Below are 25,617 nucleotides of genomic sequence, written 5' to 3' on the forward strand. Positions count from 1 at the left end.
GTGACTACAGTGGTTTGACCTCTAAGGTTCTACATAAATTAATCTATACGATCGAAGTTGAAGGTTCTACATCCAAGCTCGATTATTTGTGGAGGAAATGGAATCCAGATAATGAATACTCACTCAACTCGAAAGATGCAATGGACATTCCCAAAGATGATTACAAGCCAAGATAGAGCACAAATCCATTTATCTCCCTAGCTTTTGTCCGCAATATGGCAAAAAGGTTGATTAGAGTGGATAGTAATTCACCAAAGGTAACTTGGATTTTTCCTGTCAATAAGAATTCTAAATACTTTCTTCGGGCCCATTTCTTCGACATAGTAAGTACATCAGCTAATATCTTGTGGTTCAATCTCTATGTCAATAGCAATTTTAGTTGGGAGATCAATCCTTACAATCTAACTAGAGATCAACCCGGTGGAGTTCCATTTTACGTGGATTTTGTGGTTGATTCGGATGGTTCGGGATCTATGAATGTTAGTATTGGCCCAATGAAGAACTCTACGGTATCTGATGCCTTTTTGAGTGGGCTGGAGATTATGGAGATCGTGAAGGAATAAGATAATTTCATTCCACATTGTGAGAGTGAAGCAGAGAAGAAGAAACTCTCCCCGTTGTAATTGGTGCTCTATGTAATGGGGCATTTTTCATTTTGATAATGATCGTGGCATTGGCTTTAAAATACAGAAAACCAAGGTCTGATCCCATTTTGGGAGTGCTTCTTTATGGTTAGTTCCAATAACAAGTTGACTCCAAGAGGAGCTAATGCTTCTCTTGCTCCTAGTCTAAACCTCAATTTACGGGTACGTTTTGTTAAATTATAGCATGCAACTAGGAACTTCAATGCAAAGCTACTAATTGGTGAGGGTGGATTTGGAAAAGTCTACAAAGGAACACTTAAAGACAGTAGGAAAGTGGCTATGAAACGAAGTGAACCAGGACATGGGCAGGGTCTAGAGAGTTCTGAACAGAGATCATGGTGTTATCTCAAATTCGCTACTGCCATCTTGTTTCTCTGATTGGATATTGTGATGAATGGTGTGAGATGATACTGGTTTATGAATTCATGGAAAAGGGGACTCTTAGAGATCACCTCTATCATTCAGATAACAACTCTGAGAAATCAACTTCATGGTCTGAATTGTCTTGGAAGCAAAGACTAGAAGTTTGCATTGGTGCGACGAAGGGCCTGCACTATCTACACACTGGTCATCCGGCTGGAGGAATCATTCAACGTGACGTTAAGTCAACAAACATTCTTCTCGATGAACATTATGTGGCTATGGTTGCCAACTTCGGCCTTTCAAAATCTGGTCTTCCCAATCAGAATAACGTCCCCACGGGTGTAAAGGTAGCTTTGGTTATCTTGATCCAGAATACCTCACAACTCTACAGTTGATAGAAAAGTTTGATGTATACTCTTTTGGAGTTGTACTTCTTGAAGTTCTTTGTCCTAGACTGGTCATTATAAAGTCACATGATCAACATGAGGATGAGGTGAACTTGGCTGAATGGGGGATGCAATGGCAAAGCAAAGGCCAACTAGAGAGAATTATCGATCCAGTGCTTGTTGCTAAAATCAAGCCAAGTTCATTGAGAATATTTGGTGATATTGCAGAGAAGTGTTTGAATGCAATACTGAGAGGCCAATTATGCAGGATGTGCTATATTACTTAAATTATGCACTAGGGCTTCAAGAAACTAGGATGCCCAGAGAGCCATTTGAGGACAGCACGACGATTAACAGCTCATTGGAGTTGTAGTTTCCAATTGTTTTGAATTTTCTTGCCAACGAACATGATGATGGACTCATTGGAGAGGATGATAGTTCTTATACAGAGGCAAGTGAGGTCTAAATCCAATTTTTAGTCATGCAGGTTTGCATTACATTTCTGGCTTGTTTGGAAAATTATAGTTTGGGAAGTTATAGGTGTAAGATGTTATTGAATGTCTCTGAAGCCTTTTAAAAAGAGATTTACTATTCATCATTTTACACATTACACATCATATTTATTTATATTTTTTAGTTTTATTCTTTTTAAATTAATTGAATTCTTTTACTCATTATCTATATATCACATTTTTTATAAGAAACAAAATAAGAAAAAAAATTATATTTAATGTGTGGTATGAAGATGATGAGTAAAATTTTTTTAAAAAAAATATATTTTATGAAAAAGTAATAAGAAAAGATTGAGACAGCTCGTGTCTTTCCTCCATGCAATGATGTCATATCTCTTCTTATTACTTTTTTGCTTTTGGAATGGGATGCTTACTTTTTCACTAAGTTATCCGTCCAATAATTTAGGTTAGTGTGGCCCTCCATTTGAAACCATCAATTATTGACGGAGAAAATAGGCAGGAAGTTGTTCAGATCTTGCATGCCTCACCCCCTCATTAAGCTGGTTCACTTGGACCGTCGTAAATTCATCAACCGCTAAAATTAAACCTTGATATAAGTCTGTCAATCACTTGGATATCTTCTTCTTATATAATTACCCCTACTTCTAAATTTGAGCCATTAGCTTCATCAAAATTATCTCTAAAATTTAACCAAAATACATATTTTTTCATAAATCTAAAATCATTCAAACCATAACCCTATATTGAATTAGTCAAAATAATAATATAATTTTAATTTTTTAATAATATTATTTTAATTTTTTTCCCTACACTAACCATATGTTAATTAATAATTTCATTTTTATTTAAATTATTGTTTTCTAACTATTTTTTTTTCCTCAACCTAATTATCTAACAAACACATTTTAAAATAAAATATAGGAAATATTAAAATAGTTTGGTATGATATTTCAGACTAAAATATTACTTTTAAAGATAAATAATATATCTTCAAATATGAAGAAACACTTAGAAGTATTATAGCTCATAGTTGAAATTATTAGTATTTGATTACTTAGAAAATTTTATCTCTATTCTTTTAAGTATTTTTGAAGATGAACTAAGATTGACTTAATCAAATACCAGTGCCACAAATGCCATAATTAGTGTTGGGCACCACCTTAAAAGTTTGAACATTTTAAAGGAGGAGAGAGACTGTGATCATTGCAATAATATTGTGATCTGTAGGAGTTCTGCTGTCATTTGAAAGTTTTTAACCATCATGTATACAGGAAAAGGACGTTGCTACGTCCAGGCAATCCTCTACCGAACAATTAAAATTTTTATTTTTTATTTTTTTTTACTTTTACTTTCACCAGTTTTTTAAATTATTTAGATATTTTTTTAAAATAAAAAAAGCACGTATTCATTTAAAAATACTTACTTAATCACTAACTAAAAACAATTTAAAAAAATCGGTGGAGGATTTTGCCTATGTGAAACTAGTGTTTTCCTTGATCTTAGCTAGGGCTGTAAAATAAATAGGCTACTCAACAAGTAGCACGAATTTGACTCAATTAAACTCGAAATCGAATCAATCGAATATTAAATAGATCGTTCGTAAACATAAAATTAGACTTGATTATTAAACGATACAAACTCGTATAAAACTCGACCGGCTCGATTAATGTTCTTGAACAAACTCGTATGAAGTTTGACTCGACTCATATATATTTATGCATATATAATACAATATATATAATAGCCAAAAGTTAGATATATATATATATAATTTATAATATTCATAATTATGTATATAGACTTAGTCTTACTTATAGTCCACTACATATATATACTACTAGTAGTGGCTCAACGTGCGAGGCACGTTTGCTCATTTGGAAGGAAAAAAAAAAAAATCAGAACACAAAAGTCCTCTTGTAGAAGCAGAAAATAGCACAAATTGATTCAAAAATGTATTCATTACATACAACGTAAAGGTATTGATATTAAAGCAATAATAGCTTAGAACATAACAAATTAGTTCATTTCAGTATTCTGTGCAGGTAGATTTTCATGCATATTATGCAACAGTTATCAGTCATCTAGTGATTTTAAAAACACAAAAACAATTTATAGTGGAGAATCGAAGATAGAGAGGGTGAGGTAAGGCTGAGGAAGGGAGCGGGACAGATTACAGTCCAAACAATAAGTTGAAGCCCAAAACTTTTGGCTTAAGAAAAGCACATAAAAACAATCACCATGTCTGAGCTTCATTGGATATCATATTACAATAATAATTAATACCCATATATTTAAATAACATATATATATATATATACGTATTTGATACTGATTTGAATGCATGATTATGAATATCTACACACAGCCCCACCCAATCAAGATGGCGGGTTCTTTTCAAAGATGTGATAAGGTTTTTATCTGAAAGAGGACAAGAAAATTGAAATCTTAATGCACTGATTGTGCTTCCTTCCGTTCATTATAAAGAAATGGAGTTTGAAGGAATAGTCTGATACTCTGTTATAAGTTTCCTGATCGTGATCATAGGTATGACATCTTTTATGGATTTGATATATATATATATATATATATGCATGTATCAGTTGCTGAAATTCGAATGTCTTATCATATCATTAGATTTTGAATAATTGATGACAAGGATGGATAAGATTATTGCAAAAACTCAACGAAACTAAGTTCCATCCGTTTAAGAAGTATAGTTGTATAGGTTCAACATATGACGAAAAGTTTGTGAATGTGCTCTTTATGAGTTCACCTGCTGTTAGGTAATATTTACACCTTTTGGCTTGTCTATTCTATTATTATGTTTATGAGTGGTTGACAAATTCTACCTGAAATTTATTTTATAAAACAAAGTTAGAAAGAGATGCTAATGAAGAACAAATAAAGTTCGCTTACAGGCGCTTGGCCAAATTTTATCATCCAGATGGTTTGTCCTTTATCATGATTTCACTTAATCGGAAGTTCCATATGCATTATATATGGGTTTCTTCTGTCATTGGATTATGGATGTAGCATGATTGTTCTTTGAAGCTTAGTTCCTGTTAGCTGTTGTGTATTAGTTTTTGCTTGAAAGTTGGCGGCCCCCAGTCTTGGGCACTGTATTGATCCAGTTATCTTCCTGTTTCAAGTCTATGACTGTAAAGGGACTCTTGAGGAGGGGGAAACGGCTGAGCCTAGATTTATTAAGATTCAAGCTGCTTATGAGTTGCTCATAGATGATGAGAAGCGGAGGAAATATGATATGGCAATTAAATCAGGTTAGAATAGAAATAAATAAATAAAAGAATGATATATGTGTGTTCTACATACCTCATATTCTTAATTTTATATAATTATCCATTGTATTTTCTTTCTGGTAAGAGGACCCCGAGTTTAGTCACACACACACCCTAATATCAGTACAGAGAGCTTGTTTTGACATACAAGAAAGACGACACAATAAGTCATTCTCAATTGCTTATTATGCTTGTGCATGACAATTGTCTTTCTTGTTTCTCATTTGTAGGTATAGGTGGAGGCCGAGGGGCTGACTTCATCAGGCATACAAGATTTTTTTCATATGGCATTATGAAAATAAGTTATTGGTTCTATTTAGCACCAACTATTTTTTTACTACTGTGGGCTTGTACTGTAAATTTTTGTGAACTAACAAGTAACTCAATGATTCAATCTTATGTCACATGTAGAGAATTATATTATGTACGTTTACTATATGGTGAACACATAAGTCAAGCACTGTCTGAACCATTAACAAGCAAAAAAGTTAGATCGGTGATGGTCAACTAAGGGCAAACATGAAAGAATTAATTGTCTAGCACTAAAGATCATTTTATTATAAGCAAAGGAAACACTCTTCACATAAATATTTCATTTTCTTATTTTAAGCAAAAGAGTTAAAAGAAATGACTGCCAAAGTCTATCGTAACTTCTCTTTATGAAGGAGATCTAGAATTTAATTATATGAAAACTTTTGCAAACATGCCACAAGAAGAGACGAAGTATCTTGACTTTTATTAATCATAAATTTTTATCAAACACATATGTGAATTCTACATCATGAATGGAAGATACAGCATTCATGCACTCAAAAATCTATTTTAATTTGCTAAAAGAAATATCGGAGGTATTATAAGCCTTCTCAAAGTCTTCAACTAAATGAACTAAAAACATTTAGGATAGAAACCCATAAAACCTCATGGCCATACATCAGGAGAGAATTTTTCACCTGTCGTAGAGCTAAATTTGGGGCCGCCCTTTCAGCTTATGAGGTGCAATCCCAAGATCATTGAAAGTCAAAGTGGTAGATCCAATCATAGAAATCAAGAAACGATACAATAAGGCAACCAGATGGGAATACTACTCAACTTATCAAAAAAAGGGAAGAATGATTAACCCAAGAGAAAATGAGAGGTCCTAAGACAACAAGCATGGAAAGAAGAATGAAAGGTCATGGGATAACATTTATTTGAAAATATTATTTGAACTCACCATTCTCTGACAGGACTGTATTTACAGTTAATGCAAGGGTCTAATCTTGGTTGAAAATTTCAAGATTGGGTAATGGAAATGGAACTTTTTTAAGAAGTATTTCTTAAAAAATGTGTAAAGCGCATGCATGGTAAAACCACTCCAACATCCAGACAAAGGAGAAAGATGCTAAAAACATTTATGCACATAAAGTAATTAACAAAGTTAGCATATAAAACACATGGTAAAACCACTCCAGCATCTAAAGACCAAATGAAAAGCGCACACAATCAGAGACACAAGCATTGCCCATGGGCCTTGCCCATGGCCCAAAATATATGGCAACAAAAAAAGTTGATCATGGCTGATTGGCAAATAGCACTAATGAAGGATTACTTGTACATCATGACATGTCAAGATGCTTAGCACAAACTTTTCATGTTTGATAACTTAATCACTTATAAATATTCTGAATAAGGGTTGCTAAAGGCCAACAAACCCACTCATATAAAGCAATAAAAACTAAAAATGAGTTAGTTAATGTCGCTGAATGATAGTATTCAAAAGATTCATTCCCAATAGCCTAAATATATTGTCGTTTATCTATGTACCTTTGCAAGAGGGAAACGAACTTTGACATAGCGAGGTCATTCACGAATCATGTCACACATAAGTTCCGCCTACAGCGTGCCAAGATCTTGGTAAAAATCAGATCATACTAATGCAACAGGCAGAACAATTTATTTTATTAATAAAACTTTATTTTACCTATAAAAAAAGCCAGAACATTGAGGAAGAGAATTTTTTACCAATTCATGTATAATAGTAAAGACCTCTGGTGCACCAAGCTCATGAACTTTTCTCGTGCTCGTGCCATCATCTTTTAAGGCTGTAATTGCACCAGGGTTGGATTCTGCAAAAAAACATTGCCAGGAAATTGTCAATAACTAATTTAAAAATAATATACAGCCACCATGAGTAGTAATGATTAGTTTTAAACTTCAACTAAAATAATTTATCCCCAGATTGCAAATGATAGATTCAAGACATATTTGGTATATCCATCCCCAATGTGCAGAAGAAAGCCATATTGTTTTACCAAGTGTGCTCATTGATTCAAAATCCTATCCTCAGTACCAATCATTGCAGCAGGTCTCATAATTGTGGCATGTAGAGGAACTACATTCATTATTATCCATGTGACATGCCATGTGAGCATATTTCCGTTCAATTGGTCAACAAAAATCTAATGAATGATCTTATTGAAAGAATTATCAAACCCAAGAAATAAATATTCAACCCAATGAGTAAAAATATGAATGTGTAATTTAATACTTAACCTTAAATAATACATGAGTAGTAGGAAAGCCCTAATTTTGGTGTTCTCTTCCGGTCAAACATTCTCTCGTATCTTTTTCTCTCTCTCTTTCAACTATCTCTGCAAGTAATAATATACATATAGATTCTACAACCAACCGCCACCATTAAACCACAAATACATTACATTTTTTCTTGCTGTTGATAGAAATTCATCTCATAAAAAACATTACAAATCCATTATTCAGGTACACATAGAAATAAGCTTCATGCCTATTTTTTTTTTCCCCGAAAGTGGGGTCCTGTGTGCCCCCAGCAATGGAGGATTTTTAGGCTAATAATTTAACAGCTAATTCAATCTTCAACCCAGTTTATGAGTTTAATTTTCAGTTTCTACTAATTGCAAGTCAAATCATAAAAACCCAAAAAACCATCAGATCACAAAAACCATCAAATCACAAGCAGATCAAACAAAAACCACAAAAAATAGAGAGACAAGCTATGAGAGATATAAGAATACTTTTCAATAAGGAACAAATCCAAGAGTTGGCACTGTTATAACTAAAAATAAAAGTTCATCTGAAGCCTAATCTAAAATCCCAAACTCCAGATTTGCTCAAAACATAACCTCGATCAATTATTATCTATATATAGCAATAAAAAGAATTACTCTTAAAGTATTTTTAACCAAAAAAAAAAAGCAAATGCCCAAGACCCATGTAGCTCCGAAAGAGCAGTGATATTCAATTCTCTTAAGCCAGAAATAACGAACACAAACTTTTTGTGTCCTTGAGTGACTGAAAAATAGAAGAAAATAAAGAAAATAAGAGAAGCAAGTTAGCGCCTCAAAAAAATCGAAGCAGAGAGAGCCGAGTGGCAGAGCTGAGAGAAAGAGAGAGGAACTTGAAACGAAGGTGGCTGGAAATACAGTATCAGAAACAAACAAACACCATCAAACAACACAAAACAGAATCAGAAAAACAAAATGGAAATTGACGGACACGCGCCACCCTGGAAAGGAGTCGTTCAGCCAGTCAAAACGTTGCCGGAGTCTCTAGGCCCTGAGATGCCGCGCATGGCGTCGACGGAAGATGAATCGCGGTAGTTTGAGAACCCCACACGTTTCCTTTAAACCGTGCGTCAGCGCAACACGCCGCTCCAATTGGCTCCCAATCCGATCGACCGCAAGATCGGCGGGTGAGGTTTCTCCCGGTGGTGCGCGTGTCGGATGATGGTCACCGAAGAAGCTCAAAACAACTACCCCCTTTATTCGGCCGAAACCAAAAAAAAAACCACCAGAGACGAAGGACCAGCGAGCAGAGGGAGGAGAGGAAGAGGAAGAAGAAGCCGAAGCTCCCCTTCCCCCCAGCTGGATTCGGACGAGTGAGTTTCTAGAGAGAAAGGATCTGGTTTCTAGAGGGAATTTTCTAGAGAGGGTCTGGGTTTGCTACGTTTGCCTGCTATTGGGTCCCAAAGCTGTGTTAGTAACTTTAACACGGATCTAACGAAAGGTAACAAAAAACAAGAATTTCCGTTTAGTGGCTGTTTGATGGCCACTTATATAATAGTAATAGATATATAAATTTATAATATTAACTTCTAGTCTTATAGAACTAGAAGTTATGATGTATACATGTGTCCAATAAATATGTAACATTATAAGTTACAAGTTATGATGAATACATAAGTTTTATACAAAAGTAATATTATACAAAATATTATATATATATATATAAGTTTTATATATAATATATAAAAAGAAAGAAAATCACTCAAATATTATTGCTAAATTTTGATAAGTAAATAAGACATTAATAGTTATACTAATCTAGACTATAGTTATACTTATATAGTTATACTAAATCACTATAACTAATACTAATAGTCTAATATAAATTATAGTTATAGAATAAGTTATTTTAATATAGTTATATTAAATCACTATAACTAATACTTATAGTCTAATATTAATACTCTTATATGGTTATACTAGTCACTATAACTAAATCACTATAGTCTAAAACTATATATATTTAATATCAATATATTATTATAGTGACACTAATCACTATAACTAAATCATTATAGTCTATAACTATGTATTACAAATATATACAAATATAATTATCAACCAATGGGATGATGACAACTATTAAAAGGATATAACAGACATTACAAATATAAATGCTGATAAAGTAATAAACTAATGATAATGGACTTAATAGTAATTTCCACAGTCTTGAATGATTGTGATGACCTACTAGAATAGACGTCACAAACGAGACATGAATATTCATCATCAATGTCACGTACAAACTAATAACATTACAAGAGTGGAAAAGCATCGGCCAGCTTGCTTTAATAATTTGTTGCTATGCATCAATTATTGCTCGTGGAATCATTCTTACCAACTTTTTCTTGCTTTTTGCATACAAGTGTTGCTTTAATATATTATTTATTCTTATACATTATTATTTAATATTTTAATATATAGAGCATGAATATTATATACTTTATTATATACACGAGTGAATTGACCAAGAAGATTAGATGAATGATTTGGAATGGTCCCCTTAGTACTAATTAGGCACGACAAAAGTTCCGTTTTATAAGTGCATGCGCGACCATAGCAATTTGGTTACAAATTAATACATTGAGCGAAATAATTGAAAAATACTTAGTGTACAGTGAATTAATTATATATTTAGAGACTTTTGTTGTCCCAAGGATATTGATAATTATAAAACTACTGTTTGACCCGTCAATCAAAGAGGTGGCACCGAAATCATATTATAAATAAAAATGATTAGGCACTTTTGTCTCGTTCCACATTTTTTTAAAAGGCTAGGTACTCTAGAGTCTAGCCTCCCCGGCCCACACCACTGTTTCCACGTTCCACTACATAGGTAAGACTAGTGCTGCTTTTTTCACGTGTGATTTCCATCTTCTTTCCCAGTGCATGATCCAACGGCTACGATCTCACTGCACTTCACTTAACCTTTTCGACCAAAAGACTTCAGACCAGATTTTTCATCCCTTTCGCCTTGTTCCTTTCCGAATCCTCCAAGACTTAGCTTTTCTTACTTCTCAGACCGTCGAGTGTAATAGAGAGCCATACCTTGAGGGAGAAGAGAGAGAGGTTTTCGAGAGAAAATCGTGCGGCAATTCATCTGCACAACTAGTGACGATGGCGTTAAGCCATGCTCGACGCGAGGAGCAGGTAGGAAATTGGTGGGTGTTAGATGTCAATAATTTTTTCCTTTTATTTTTGTTACCTTTTTTTTTCCGAACAGATCTTCGTATATTTTAAAAGATCGTGTTAGATATCAGCGTTGTTAATTCTTTTTTTTTTGTTGATAATTATTTTTTATTTTTCTTTCAATCTCCTTTTCTCTGTTCTTTTTCTCATTTGTTTGTTTTTTCTTCCATCGTAGATATGGAGGGAAATTTCATTTTCTACAGATCTGAGTTAATATACATTTTTTTTTAAAAAAATTTATTTCGGTTGTTGGTTTTCTTCCCCTGTAGATGCGAACAGATATTGATATATTTGAAGAGATCGTGTACAGATTTCAATGTGCTTAACTTTTTTTTTTTTTTTACTTTTCCAGTTGATCTTTATCGTTTCTTTTTCTCTCACTAAAATTTTGCATTAGCAAGCTCAAGCTCGAGCTCGGCTCGTTAACAGAATCGAGCCTGAGCTCGAGCTTATTTCTCTTGTACACGAGTCGAGCTCAAACATTCTCTCAGGCCCGGTTGACAAACGAGCTCAAGCTCGACTCGAGAAGTGAACGAGCCTAGCTCGCATACCATGCTTGTTTGAGCTCAGCTCGTTTACATCCCTTTATTATTCTTAACGGTTAAAGTTGTCACTTACAATAGCCACCAATATGCTAATGTCCTTCTGATGCATGCTAACAGGATTAGGATTTGTTAGAAGCTTGTATTTTCTAAAAAAAAAAAAAAATAACTCCACTCCAATTTTATTAATCAGTCCTATTTGTTGTGGAGGAAATATTTTTAACCAAAAAATAGATTAAGAATTATAATGATGTGGATATACTTTACAATTTAAGAATAGAATTATTCTTTATAAAAATTGGATTTCGATCTTAAAGGCACCCCGTTCAGAGAAAAATATTTAATATATACGCGGTCAATTTTGTGGTGATTTGCTTGAATCGGAGTTCTCATAAATAACAATTGATCAATGCCATTTTTGTAATGTTATTTAAAACATTTACTGCGTTTTTAAACTGAAATGGCACTCTTAACATTTGATCACTAGATATTTGGGGGTAAAAAAATATAGGTTTATTATGCGTCAGTTATTATTTACTTTTCTATCTCATACTTATAATTTTTTTATAGAGTGTGTAAGTATTTTTCATAGAATATGAAAATATTTTTCATAAGGTGTGGGGTATGAATAGTAGTTGATGAGAATAATTTTTTTAAAAATATAGTTCTCATTATTGTTTTTATCATGATCCTTAAATCATCATCAACCTGGCATTAAATATTTAATAAATAAATAAATAAAACATATTAAATGGTTTTTCTACCAGTTAATTTCATATCAGATTATAATAATTTAAAGGAGAGTAGTGCTATATGTATTTGTAATTTTATTTATATTTTTATTTATAAGACTCATTTTGTTAGTTTTCTTTTGAAATTTAAATTTTGAATTTCTAATTTCATGATTTTTGACATATCAATAACTGATATGAGAATAAATAAGTTTTTTTGTAAGTTTTTCTTTAAATACATTTAGCATTTTCCTTTAAAAAATAATGAGTAACACTTTTCATTTAGATCTCTTAGGTCTCGTTTGTTTTCAGATATGAAATAAATTGAGATTAAAGTTAAAAAGTTGAATAAAATATTATTATAATAAATTTTTTAATATTATTTTTATTTTGAGATTTGAAAAAAGTTGAATTGTTTATTTTATTTTTTATAAAAATTTAAAAAAAATTGTAATGATGAGATAAGAGGTTTTCAAAATTTTTAAAGTTTTGAATTTTAATCTTTTTAAGTGTTAGAATGAGATCAGGAAATAAATACATTAAATGGGTTTTATTATATTTATTATTTTTAATAAGTTTCCTAGTCGATTTAATTTAATTTTTAAATCTATTTTCCTCCCTTTTGTTAGCTAGAATTACTAGAAATTTCAGTTGCCCTGCATTGTCCAACCATGCACCCGCAACCACGTACGAGTCTAACGCGCGCGCGTCACCACATGCAACCACCTTTTTCTTTTCGAATTTTGCTATATATAAGTAAGTTTGTGTACTAATTTGTATATTAATGTTATTGTATTTATATTTTAAATTTAAATTAACATTATTTTTAATAAAATCTATTTTCTGACCAATCATATTAAATGGATACGCATATTAGTGTACAGAATCGCTTACAATTAGATTTTTCCTTTCCTAACTGAATCCATAGCGCCTCACTCCAATTATTAGGTAATTGCATCAAAACTACTTCTATTTCTAACCTCTTCCTTAACTTTGATATGATTTCGAATTAATTTATTGGACCAATAATATTTGTCATTTTCATATTATGTTGTATTTTTCTTTTTTGGATTCCAGGGTACCTTGCTAATTTTCTTTTTTTCTTTTTTTTTAAATTCAGAGTTGAGAGAGGGAGTTTCAAAATCCATCTCTTTTTTGGAAGTTGGAGATTATATGAATAGCGACACATGCCTTCGGCCTAGCTTGCCATTTTCTTGGTGATCCAGTAAATATTGAAGCCCTGCGATCAATCAGAACGATGGGCGACAAAACTACTCTAGTTTCAGCACTCGCATGATCTCTTTGGCAGGGCTAAATCAGACTGGGGCATTAAACATGGTAGCCGTCACCTATAAGGAATACTTCAACCAGGCACCACCCCTTGAAGACATAGATTCCCTTGAAGCCATGGAATCACGGGTATCACATTTCGAAATCAGAGAACCAGAGGCAGCATCAACACGTATTTCTACACTAGTTGTCGGGACGCTTCCAGGAAAATCTCAGCAGCTACTAAACAAGCAACAGCAAGAACCATCTGAAACACTGCATATGGTGGTAACAGATAATGGTGATCAAATCTGCGAAGAGCGAGACAACATAAATCCAGCAGATTCTGAATGGGTTATCTCCGTGAAAAAAAAACTTGAGCAAGCGCGGGTACTTGACGAAGCAGAAAGTTCACGGGAAATGCTGTGCATTTACCGAGTCCCGCACTGCCTGCGAGAAGGCGATGAGAAGGCTTATGTTCCCCAGATAATCTCCCTGGGGCCTTACCACCATGGAAACAGTAGCCTTAGCCAAATGGATCTCCACAAATGGCGTGCCCTTCAGCATGTCCTCAAGCGTAATAAACAAGAAATAAAGCTCTATCTTGATTCTGTAAAAGAGCTTGAAAAAAGAGCTCGTGCCAGTTACGATGGATCAATCCCTCTTACAAGCAACGAATTTGTAGAGATGATGGTGCTAGATGGCTGCTTTGTGATTGAGCTCTTGATGGGCACTGTCAAAGGATTCAGGCAACTTGGCTACTCCCCAAATGATCCCATCTTTTCAACACGTGGCCCAATCCATTCCATTCAGCGAGACATGATAAAGCTGGAGAATCAGCTTCCACTCTTTGTACTTGATCGGCTTCTGGGACTTCAAGAAGATAATCCATGCAAGGAAGGACGTGTAGCGAAGCTGATACCCCAATTCTTCGATGCATTAATGCCAACGGATGAGCCATTAACGAAGCTCGACGGGAATGAATTGCAGTACTCAGAGTCACGAGATCAAGCCGAAGAGTTTTCGGATAAAGGTGGGCTTCATTGCCTAGATGTTTTCCGGCGAAGTCTCTTGAGAAGAAGCCCTGAACGGCCTCTAAAATCGCAGAGGTGGAGCAAGAGCTCCACCTTTATTAGAAGTATTACTACAGTTAATTTTGTTGAACGAAGGCAGCAGTTGGTACATTGTGTAACAGAACTCAGAGAGGCTGGAATCAAGTTCAAGAAAAGGAAGACAGATCGATTCTGGGAAATCACATTCGACAACGGAACACTCGAAATTCCTCGGATCTTGATCCACGATGTTACAAAGTCACTTCTCCTCAACCTTGTGGCGTTTGAGCAGCGTCATCCTAATTGCGGCAATTACATCACCTCATATGCGGTGTTCATGGACAACTTGATCAACTCTCAACAGGATGTGGCTTACCTCCATTACCATGGAATTATCGAACACTGGCTTGGAAACGATGCAGAAGTTGCGGACCTCTTCAACCACCTCTGCCAAGAGGTGGCTTTCGACTGCAGAAACAGTTATCTTTCCAGCTTGTCGGAGGGTTTGAACAAGCATTTCAATCATAAGTGGAATGTTTGGTTTGCGAGCCTGAAGCACAGATATTTCAGCAATCCTTGGGCCGTTTTCTCATTAATCGCCGCCGGAGTCTTGTTGCTGCTTACTTTTTTGCAGACCTTGTACGCAGTCTATGGCTATTACCACCCACTTAGGTGAATCCGGTTAGTTGCGTTTCAGTTACACGGGTGCATTCCTGAATAACTCTCTCAATTATCTTTTTCTATAGGCTTATTTTTCTTCATTTTTCTTCATTTTTTTGTAGGTGAACTGACAATGAATGATTAATTTATTACTTTCCAGCCACCTACGAGCGACAATTCCAGTGTCCCAGATGAAGGTTTCTAGACTGCTGATCTTCAAGCCACTGAAGCGAAGCATTTAATTAATTTTAGCTATTTTATCTGTTGCATTTCAGAACTACATATATGGTCCTTTTTTTCTAGTCGTGTAACTTTGTTGTAAGATCAGTAATTAAGTAGACTCATCATGTACTAGGCGTAAATTAATAAAAGAGACTGAGAATATCTAAGTTGAAGGAATAAAAAAATGCCGAATTTGCCAATCAAGAAAGTACGAAATCATGATTCTACGGAAACAGAAACGAAATTTGAGTAGGAAAAGAAGACTCCCCTTCTCTCTAAACCCTCTCCCTTCTCTCTAAACTCCCCTCAATCTTCAGAATCGGCTAGAGGGGGTGGGAGCTTAGGCTCCTTCCCCCCTCACTCCTTCCCTCCCCCTCTTTGTTGTCTTCTTGTGTAGTGTTAAGTTTTATTATTGTGTTTATTTCAGGCCAAATAAAGGGAAAACTGCCGAACGAGACTTTCAAGCACCCAATAGCTAACACACGCCCCACCAGGAGGTTGCCTAGCTGCCGATCTGCACGATCACCAAATGCGGCCTCAACCGGAGTGGAGCGTATCCCGCACGCGCGGGTCGAAAAATTCAGTGATCGCCTACGCTTGGCCCTCACACGCAACCAAGGAGCCCACTGCCGTTGCAACGCGCGGCTGTTCTTGAACCAGCGTCTCTGGATCTCTCAAGATCGACCATCGGTTTTCCCTCCAACAGCCTTTTTGTACACTGTTTTTCTATTTTTACAGTGTTTTCACAATGTTGTTTATTTTATGCTCTGTCTTAATTTTCAAGAAAACAAAAACCCAAAAACGTAGTGCCTTCGGACTAAGGTCCGAAGGATGTTGGGACCCCTCCGCTTAGGCAGTGAAGATGCGGTTGGTTCTCCATACTCCGATTAGTTGGGTATGGAGTTTTGTTACTTGGTTACTGTTACCTCTGTCGTAAACAGAGTTATGCTATCTCTTAAACTTAGCTCTTTAGAGATTTACCATCTGAATTAGATTATGTTAGTCACAGAAGTATACTGGGAAACTACTAACGTTTGTAATTCACTTTTTTTTAAGTCACTTTGTATGTCCTCTATTAATGAATGGAATGTGATCTGTCGTTATAATTAAAAAAAAAAAAAAAAAAAAAAGAAGAAGAAGAAAAAACCAAATTTGAGTAAAACTCTAGGGGTGGCAATCGTGTTAACATGTAGTGCATATTATACGGTCTACTCGAACACGATCCGTTAAGTTTAACGGGTTAGATTTCTAAATTTTATTGAGTATGAGGCCTAGTTTGAATAGAGAAATGCTTCCATAATCCATCTTAATTAACTCATATAATCTCAATATTCAAATACTACAAATACAAATATTTTTTAATTTAATCTTTAAATTTTTTCTAAGCATTGTCAACATAATTCATTTTCCTGTCTTTTGTTTTTAGCTTGGAAAATGCACTCTAGAATTAATGCTGCATTGCTGTGGCCCTCCTGTGAACTGAATTATTGATGAGGAAATTAGACAGGTCACACCTTGACTCAGCTAAAAGACAATTTTAAGTCCTCCCTATTTGTCAATTTCCTGCGAAGAAAATTGATAGCTATTTGAAATGGCTATATGGGGATGTATTAAAAGCTTCTGCCTAAAGTCACTTGGAGATAAAATGACATATTCAATTAATAATGCAAGATTAAATAATCACCTTATAATATTATAACCTCGTGTTGTAATACCATTATTAATAGCTTTTGTTATTTTACTTTCCAAACAAGAGAGATATTATATTATTGGTGGGGGTTAGGAAAGTAAAGAATCCTTCTTAAACCAATCTAACATTTTAGTAATTTTCTTACAAAATTATATATAGCTTGCTGATTATTGATATACAAAATGCGTATGTCGACTAAGTGAAAAATCTATCAACCAGACTGATACATACATTGTACATCTCCATTTCTTTGTTTTCATATCACTGTATACTAATGATTTGCCTGTTCCTTGGTTCAATGTTTCGCTTTCAAGGTTTTCACTTTTGACGAACTTTAGCTTCCGAAAAGTTACTAGTTCTCTTAAGATTGAGGAATTCTTGCTCACCATACCAAAAGGTGAATTTCCATCTACTTCATACCCTACAAGACATCTTCGACTTTCGTGAATGCCATAGAAGTCTTTCTTGGCCCCGAGAGCTTCATCCCTGATAAGGCCCCTCACATCACTTCTGAAGGAGCTAAGAGTGACTACAATGGTTTGACCTCTAAGGTTCTGCATAAATTAATCTATAGGATCGACATTAGAGATTCTACATTCAAGCTCGATTATTTTATGGAGGAAATGAAATCCAGATAATGAATACTTACTCAACCCAAAAGATGCAACGAATTTTCCCAAAGATGATTACAAGCCAAGTTAGAGCACAGATCCATTTTATTAATTTTTCAAATTCTTATATAAAATATAATAAATAATTCAACTTTTTTAAAAATAATAATAATATTCTAATAATATTTTATTCAACTGCATCTTATTTGTAAGCAGTATAACTCGATTTGTTTTCTAAGCCAACTTATCGACACACCTAATACATTGCCGAATGCCAAAAGTAGCATAAATATATATGTATGTGTGTGTGTGTGTGTGTGTGTATATATATATATATATATATATATACATACCAGTAATAGAGCAATATCGAATGGACGTTTGCCTAGTTTAGATATTTTACAAAAAAATATATGATTTTTTACAAAAGAAAAATGATTAATAAATTATCTAAGCTTTAACAAATATCTTTAGATAATGATATGTTAGTAAAGTATAATAATTACATGTTTGGATAGATTAGGAAGCAAAATGATTAATTCAAAATATGTGATAGTTTAATACAAATTTTACAAATTGATCATTTTGCTAAATTTGTTTAATACAAGTTTAACAAAAAAATTAGTTCAAAATGCGGTTGGCTGTGGCAGACCATGCAATGCATGACACCTCTTTATGATCATCGTGTAAATTAAGTCATGGAAAATGCATATATATTGTGATCAGGCAATGTGTCACAAGTACATATTAATTTGTACATTAAGTACCTAGAATTCATTTTTTTAATCATGTTACATCCCTTACTATAGAACTATAGAAGAGAGTTCAGATCTTAATGCAATGCCGTTCAATTTCTTTCCTTCAATATAAATAATGTTATTTTACGTCATTTTTTATTAATTCTTTAAATGAAATATTCTTTTATGTATTTTAAAATAAAAATTTTTAATTATTTTATTTTAAGATGAATATGTTTTTATTTAAATGGGACTTATTAAAATGAGGGAAGGGTATAATTATTTGATTTTACAACATTACCCTTACTTTTACTATTTTATTTATTTTAAGTATAAAGCTCCTTTAATCTTAGCCATTGATCTGTTAGGTAAGGGAAATATTTTTCCAACTTTAATCCTCATCATCCATTTCGGAAGGAGTCTCAAAAGTTACCCCAAAGACGAATCTGTCTTTCATCTTCTCCATTTTGTGTTTTGGGAAGAGATCCACCAAAGGTATAAACCCTAATCCTGATTTCCTTTCGTTGGATTGTGGTTGTAATGCAAAACCGAGCCATTGTAGTTGAAAGCTAGTACTTTTTCAGATTTTACCTCTTTTAATCCATTGTGGAATTTATTTAATTAATACCTTGTATGCTATGTATTTTCCAGATTTCAACCTATCTAAAACTAATTATTGATAAGATCCACTATTTTTTTAACTTCTCACCAAAAAATTAAATCTTTTTCAACCTATTTCATATATTTACACTCATATTTTAAATTATTTATATTTAAATACATCTCAATAGGACTCATAAAATACTACTATGTTTAGATCAACTCAAACTATCTAAAATCATCTCAATATCCAAATACCGCCAAACTCCCTGCATGAGGAGTACATGCGGGTTAATGTAATAGTCAAACCACTCATTTCAGGTTAAATATTGTAGAAAACAAATTGTATTTTTTTTTTTTTTTAGTGATTAGAATAATGTTAGATATAGTCTTAGGATGTATAAATTTCGTGCACTCATTTTAAAAATAAGTGAAATTTACCATTAAGAAATAAATTTTTATGTGTATTCTAAATTTATCTATTTTTTTAAAAAAATAAATATATAAAATTTACACATTTTAGAACTGCTGGAATTTACGTTGAATCATCTAAACATACTATTTTGGGTCTGGGCCCGAGGCAGTACACGACTTGCTTTTTAGTCCACTCCAAGTTGGGCCGTGGCAACTTGTGATAGAATTTTCAGAATTAATTTTTTTTAACGAAAAGATAATATCATCATCTGCTGCATCACTGATATAATCCGATTAAGCTGATGGAGCCCCCTGTTTCTTTGCTATATCTCAGATTTGAATTTTCCTCATTTTTTTTTTTTTTTTTTTTATTTTATTTTGGTACCCTATCAAGTTGTTGGCAGTAAAGGAAGAAATCAGGGTGGGTTCCACCAGAGTTGAATACTAAATAGTAAAAACTCTTCCAATTGCAAAAGACATTTAATTCTTTGGGAAAATTCGAAGCTTTTGACTTGTAAATGCTTTTTAAGCTGGCTTGTCGATCCATAATTCAACTGAAAAATTGACATGTACATTGTAAAGTTGACGTAGACTCGACTGGTTGTCATTTTTAACTATAGCACTTCTTTTTTATGAAATTTTTTTGTAACTAAAATATTTTTCTTCAATTAGTTTGAGGGTCTTGAAAGCTTTTCAATTCTTCTATTAAAGATAATATCAAATTAATAATTTCATTTGATGACCGTCTCTCAAACTCTCTCAGAAATCTTCCAAATCGTTGGAGGAGGAGTCATTCTCCTTTCTCCTTTGCCCTCTCATTCTCTCATTTCTCTTCATTTTCTCATCTCTTTCCCTCCTATCTCCATCCCTCCTTCCCTCTTATTCTCCCTCTCCTTCTCCCATTTCTCTTATTTTCTTAATTTATTTTATTTTCTTCAAGGTTGAAAGACAGATCTACAATTTTCTGACACCTCTTATGAGGCACGAGCAGGACAAGATACTTTCTAGGCCAATCGTTGGAAAGATAGTGGCGGATCACTAGATCAAATCGTTCAGATCTAACTTTTATGGCTGATTTCGAAGTCTATCAGAGTAGATCTAAACTGTAATTCGTCATTTTCACATCTATTTTTCTGCTTTCATTATTGTTTCCTTTAGTTTAGTTAAAAAAAAAAAAAAAATCATCTCTTAGACATTTTTTCCATAGAGTCCTATAGTGGGTGCGGTATGAGTCTTTATTTTAGGCAAGGTGCTATCTTTTAGATAGTTTGTCTATAGAGAGTTACAACAGTAGTTAAGACCATACCAGTTATAAAAGAATTTGTATGTTGGTAGAATTCCAAATATAGTAATTGGCTTGTGATCTGAGAATTTTCCTGTATGTATCTAGTCATGAATGTAATTTTTCTCTAATAAATGAATGAACTCAATTTTCCATAAAAAAATAATTTAATTTGATTTATATAGTTATCAAATCACTTTGATATAATTTTAATAATGTTTAATATATTTATTGTCTTATCTCAATGTAATTTCTATATTAATAAGGACGTATGATTTATATTCAGTAACAATTAAAAAATTAAAGGTGTAGCCATCAAAATTCATTTTCCTTTTTTTCTCTTCTCTATCTCCTTTTATATTATATTTTATTTTCTATCCCTTTCAACTTCATAGTATAGGAAAACAAAAAGCAAGTATAACAATCACTATAAATCAAAGAAAGAAAGCAAAAAACAAGTCAATTATGGCTATAAAAACTGCTAATGAGACAGTCCAACTGAGAACTGCAAAATGGAGGAGAAAGAAAACAATTTTACACGCTGCACTAAAGTTTCATAATCTTTTTGCAACATAATTTTCTTGATATTTTCGTGTCAGGGAGTCTGTCTCCTCCCGAAACTTTCATAATATTTACCAATAAAACATACGTCAATTGTCTTTGAAAAAAATCTATTCATTATTTTTATACATCATACATAATTTTTTATTTTTTTTTATTAAATATGTAGTATATAAATAATGAGTAAAAAAATTAAATTAGTTTAGAAAGAATTAAATAAAATAAAAATAGAAATAAGCGTGATGTATAATATATGATAACGATGAGTAATAAAAACTCTTGTATCCTACACCCGCCGTCGTGTACACACTACACATACCATAGAAGACAGTTTTTTCCTAATCGTACTTGATTAAAACAAGTGGCATCATTCGGAAAATAAATAATCGTCTGATCCACCAATACCTGCATATATATTAAGGGTGGTAGCAAAACGAATGAACCGGATGGCACCTCATACTTCTTCTACTTTTGAAAGCTTTGAAATGGTCCACTAACAGTTCAAATGACGATTTTACCCCTACTCTCATGCAATCATTTCCTTCCCACTTTCCAAGTCCCTGTCCTACCACACTTAACACAGTGAGTGCGCGGCAACATCAACTAAATTCAGATAAAATAAATTGAGATTAAAATTAAAAATTAAATAAAATATTATTAAAATATATTTTTTAATATTATTTTTATTTTTAAATTTTAAAAAAATTGAATTATTTTGTTTTATTTTATTTAAAAATTTAAAATAATTAAAATAATTAAATGAGATAAAAGAATTATGAAAACAATCAGTACTAAATCAACCCCAGAACACTCCCGACTTTTGGGTTTTCCCCACATCCCGACTTTTGGGGTTTGCTGTTCGTCCTCGTGCTCTATCTTTTTTGTTTCAGATGAACAACTATTCTTTGGAGTAAACGGAGCAATTGCAAAGACACAATTCATATATTTTGGAAAGTTCAAAGCTTTCAACGTTTCAATTACTTTCAAACGTGCTTTATGGTCCCGAAAAAACCGAAACTGTCCTCTACTCTATGTAAACAGTTTATTAAATATAAAGGGTATTTAAATCATTGACTTATAAATTCATGCAGACTTGTCAATATTGGAAAATTAAAATGGTCCATATTTCAACTGCAAAGTCCTCCATAAAGGCCAAATTCTGAACCTCTCCTTCAAGCTTGTTCAACCTCAAGGTCCAGAATTCTCAGATAAGCTTTGCTCCGAGTGAAAGCAAGCAACTTTTTTCCACAGTTTCCATGGAAAAGCTTAGGTTCCACCAAGTCCATACGCCTCTGTTTGCCCTTCTTTTTTATCTCCTCCATTTCTCATCCCTCCAGTTTCTGTCCATGGCAGATTACTCTCTCCCAGATAAGTATTTCATCAATTGCGGCTCTGCTAACAACGTCTACGCCGGCCAACGGAATTTCGTCGGGGATTTGAATTCCAGTGACTCGACTTCCAATTCCATTTCCTTTACGGATCAGAACAGAGTCGCGATTGACAGCTACCAGTCTTCAACTACATCATCCCTGTATCAGACAGCAAGAGTTTTTATGCAGAACTCTTCGTATGAGTTCGATATCGACACTAATGGTACTTATTTTGTTCGCCTCCATTTCTTTGCTTTCTCCTCCCCAAGTACTCCAACTGATCTCTCCACAGCGCTTTTTGACGTCTGGACTTCCGGGTTCTCACTGTTGCTTAATTTCACTGCCAAAACCAGTAGCGACTCTCCTATAATAAAGGAATTCTTACTTAGCACACTCAATCCTGGCAAATTTAAAGTGTATTTTGTTCCTCGGGGATCATCGTTTGCATTTATAAATGCCATGGAAGTCTTCCTTGCCCCTGACGATCTGATCAATGATACAGCCCGACATGTTACTGCTGCAGGAAGCACCAATGATTACAAGGGTGTTCTGTCTAAGGCTTTACACACCATTTACAGGATAAATGTTGGAGGCCCTAATGTCACACCGGAAAGCGACACGCTATTGAGAAACTGGGTTCCGGACAGCGACTACATCTATAATCCAGACAAGGCAAAGGTTGTAACCCAATCCAGTAGCCCTAATTACAAACCCGATTTTGCCAGTCGGTATACTGCCCCTGATCCTGTCTACCAGACTGCGCAAACGATGGATATCAATTCTACCAGGCAAGCTGATTTTTTCAACATAACCTGGGGTTTTAATGTGCGTAGGAATGCTAGACACCTCGTTCGTGTTCACTTCTGTGACATTGTTGGGACATCAGCTAATGTTCTAAGATTCAATCTTTATATTTATGGTAGGTTCAATAAGATAATCGATTCCTACGAGTATGTTGGCCTGTTAAATATTCCATTCTATGACAAATTTGTGGTTGATTCTGATGATTCGGGAACTATGAATATAAGTATAGGCCCTAGGGATGATTCTCCTGAAATAAATGCCTATCTAAATGGGCTAGAAATAATGGAGATACTGGAGACGTCGGGTTCAGTTCCTGCAGTGAGTGAGCGGAAGAACAAACATACTTTTCTTGTAGTTGTTTCGGTGCTTGGAGGGTTGGTTCTAATCTGCATTTTGGCAGTTGGATTCTTTTTGGTTTTCAAATGCAGGAAGGAAAAGCCAGTGGAAAACTCGGACTGGTCACCAATACCTGTATTTGGAGTTGGGAGTACGCATAGCAGGGCGACTGAGGGAACCACAAATGGCTCCCTTCTGCCTAATTTTAATCTCGCATTGAAGGTACCTCTTGCTGAAATCCTATATGCGACAAACAACTTCGACACGAGGTTGCTGATTGGTAAGGGTGGCTTTGGGAATGTCTATAGGGGAACTCTCAGACATGGCCAAAAAATTGCTGTGAAACGGAGTGAGCCAGGGTCAAACCAAGGCTTCCCAGAATTCCAAACGGAAATCATGGTTCTTTCCAAAATTCGCCACCGCCATCTTGTTTCCTTGATTGGGTATTGTGAGGAGAGATCTGAGATGATACTTGTCTATGAGTTCATGGAAAAGGGGACTTTAAAGGATCATATATATGCTTCAGATTTGCCTCGTTTGTCTTGGAAGCAAAGGCTTGAGATATGCATTGGTGCAGCAAGGGGTCTTCAATACCTCCACAAAGGTTCAGCTGGGGGAATAATACACCGTGATGTCAAGTCCACTAATATCTTGCTTGATGAACATTATGTTGCTAAAGTTGCGGACTTTGGCCTCTCGAAAACAGGTCCTCTTGATGAGACCCATGTCAGTACAATTGTCAAAGGCACGTTCGGTTATCTCGATCCTGAGTATATTAGGTCCCAACAGTTGACGGAAAAATCTGATGTGTATGCATTTGGAGTGGTTCTTCTCGAGGTGCTATGTGCACGGCCAGCAATTAATGCCATGCTTTCCGGGAAGCAAGTGAATTTGGCTGAATGGGCAATGCTCTGCAAGAAGGAAGGGACGCTTGAAGAGATTGTTGATCCTTCCCTCAAGGGTCAGATTGATCCAAACTCCCAAAGAAGATTTATTGAGACGGCAGAGAAATGTTTACAAGAATTAGGCGCTGATCGCCCCACCATGGATGATGTGGTCTGGGACTTGGAATATGCATTACAGCTTCAGCAAACTGCAATGCGGAGAGAACCACATGAGGACAGTGCAGTCGATGGTTTAGCAGGATTGGCATTGCCCAATGTACAGCGGTTGCCTTCATTTAGCATTACGATGGATGAAAGCGATATGCCTGTAATGATGGATGATGGCTCCTACGTTAAAGCATGTGATGTTTATTCCCAGATGAAAATCGATGACGCCAGATAATGAAACTTGGTCTTTCTGGTCTAGTAATAACGCAACTTTTAAGTTACTTTAAGCCTTATAAGTTTGTTAGTTATGCCTTTGTGAAGTCAATTTTGAATTTTGGGTCTTGCTAGCAGTGCCTCTGATTCGAACATGTTTTAGGAGATCCTAGTTGATTTCCTCAATATTGCGGATAGCTTTTTGCTTGACTTTGGATGATGGACAGTAATGTTCCTTTTGAAGTGTTGGCACTTTCACTCTCTCCTTTTGTATTTTATTTTCTCTTAAAAATAATTGTAAAGATGTGTTATATTTCTTGGTAAGTTACCAATTCCCTGTTTAATATATATAATTTACTGGTGAATAGAAGTGGTGAGATTTTATTTTTCAGGTGCTGGGAAAAGTTCCCTGCAGTGCTCCCAACCTATAGAATACCTAAAGAGGGAGCCGGAAAACAGGATTCTCTCTTGCCCTTTCTCTCAATTCATCTTCAACACCCACTAAATCTGTTGAATATAGAGCCAAAACTATAGTGCACAG

General features: G+C 34.4%; 2 protein-coding genes and 1 pseudogene across 2 annotated transcripts; all 3 read left to right on the plus strand.

The window, feature by feature from the left end:
* The first annotated feature begins 215 nt into the window (after window positions 1-215).
* LOC121234150 lies at window positions 216-1,680 on the plus strand (annotated as a pseudogene).
* An 11,858-nt stretch (window positions 1,681-13,538) lies between these two features.
* Window positions 13,539-15,576, plus strand: LOC121234165 (UPF0481 protein At3g47200-like). Its single transcript, XM_041129990.1, has 2 exons — window positions 13,539-15,205; window positions 15,307-15,576. The coding sequence occupies exon 1, from the start codon at window positions 13,539-13,541 to the stop codon at window positions 15,198-15,200; it is 1,662 nt and encodes a 553-aa protein (XP_040985924.1). The 3' UTR covers window positions 15,201-15,205; window positions 15,307-15,576.
* Window positions 15,577-22,413: 6,837 nt separating this feature from the next.
* Window positions 22,414-25,400, plus strand: LOC121267492 (probable receptor-like protein kinase At2g23200). The gene is made up of 2 exons (XM_041171383.1): window positions 22,414-25,118; window positions 25,212-25,400. Exon 1 carries the CDS (start codon window positions 22,558-22,560, stop codon window positions 25,096-25,098), a length of 2,541 nt encoding a protein of 846 aa, XP_041027317.1. The 5' UTR covers window positions 22,414-22,557; the 3' UTR covers window positions 25,099-25,118; window positions 25,212-25,400.
* Window positions 25,401-25,617: the final 217 nt, after the last annotated feature.

This window comes from Juglans microcarpa x Juglans regia, chromosome 1D, assembly GCF_004785595.1.
Source record: "Juglans microcarpa x Juglans regia isolate MS1-56 chromosome 1D, Jm3101_v1.0, whole genome shotgun sequence".
Classification (NCBI taxonomy): Eukaryota; Viridiplantae; Streptophyta; class Magnoliopsida; order Fagales; family Juglandaceae; genus Juglans; species Juglans microcarpa x Juglans regia.

Excerpts from the sequence above, each read along its gene's own strand:
- LOC121234165 (XM_041129990.1), top strand. The coding sequence starts at position 13,539 with ATGGTAGCCGTCACCTATAAGGAATACTTCAACCAGGCACCACCCCTT.
- LOC121267492 (XM_041171383.1), top strand. The coding sequence starts at position 22,558 with ATGGAAAAGCTTAGGTTCCACCAAGTCCATACGCCTCTGTTTGCCCTT.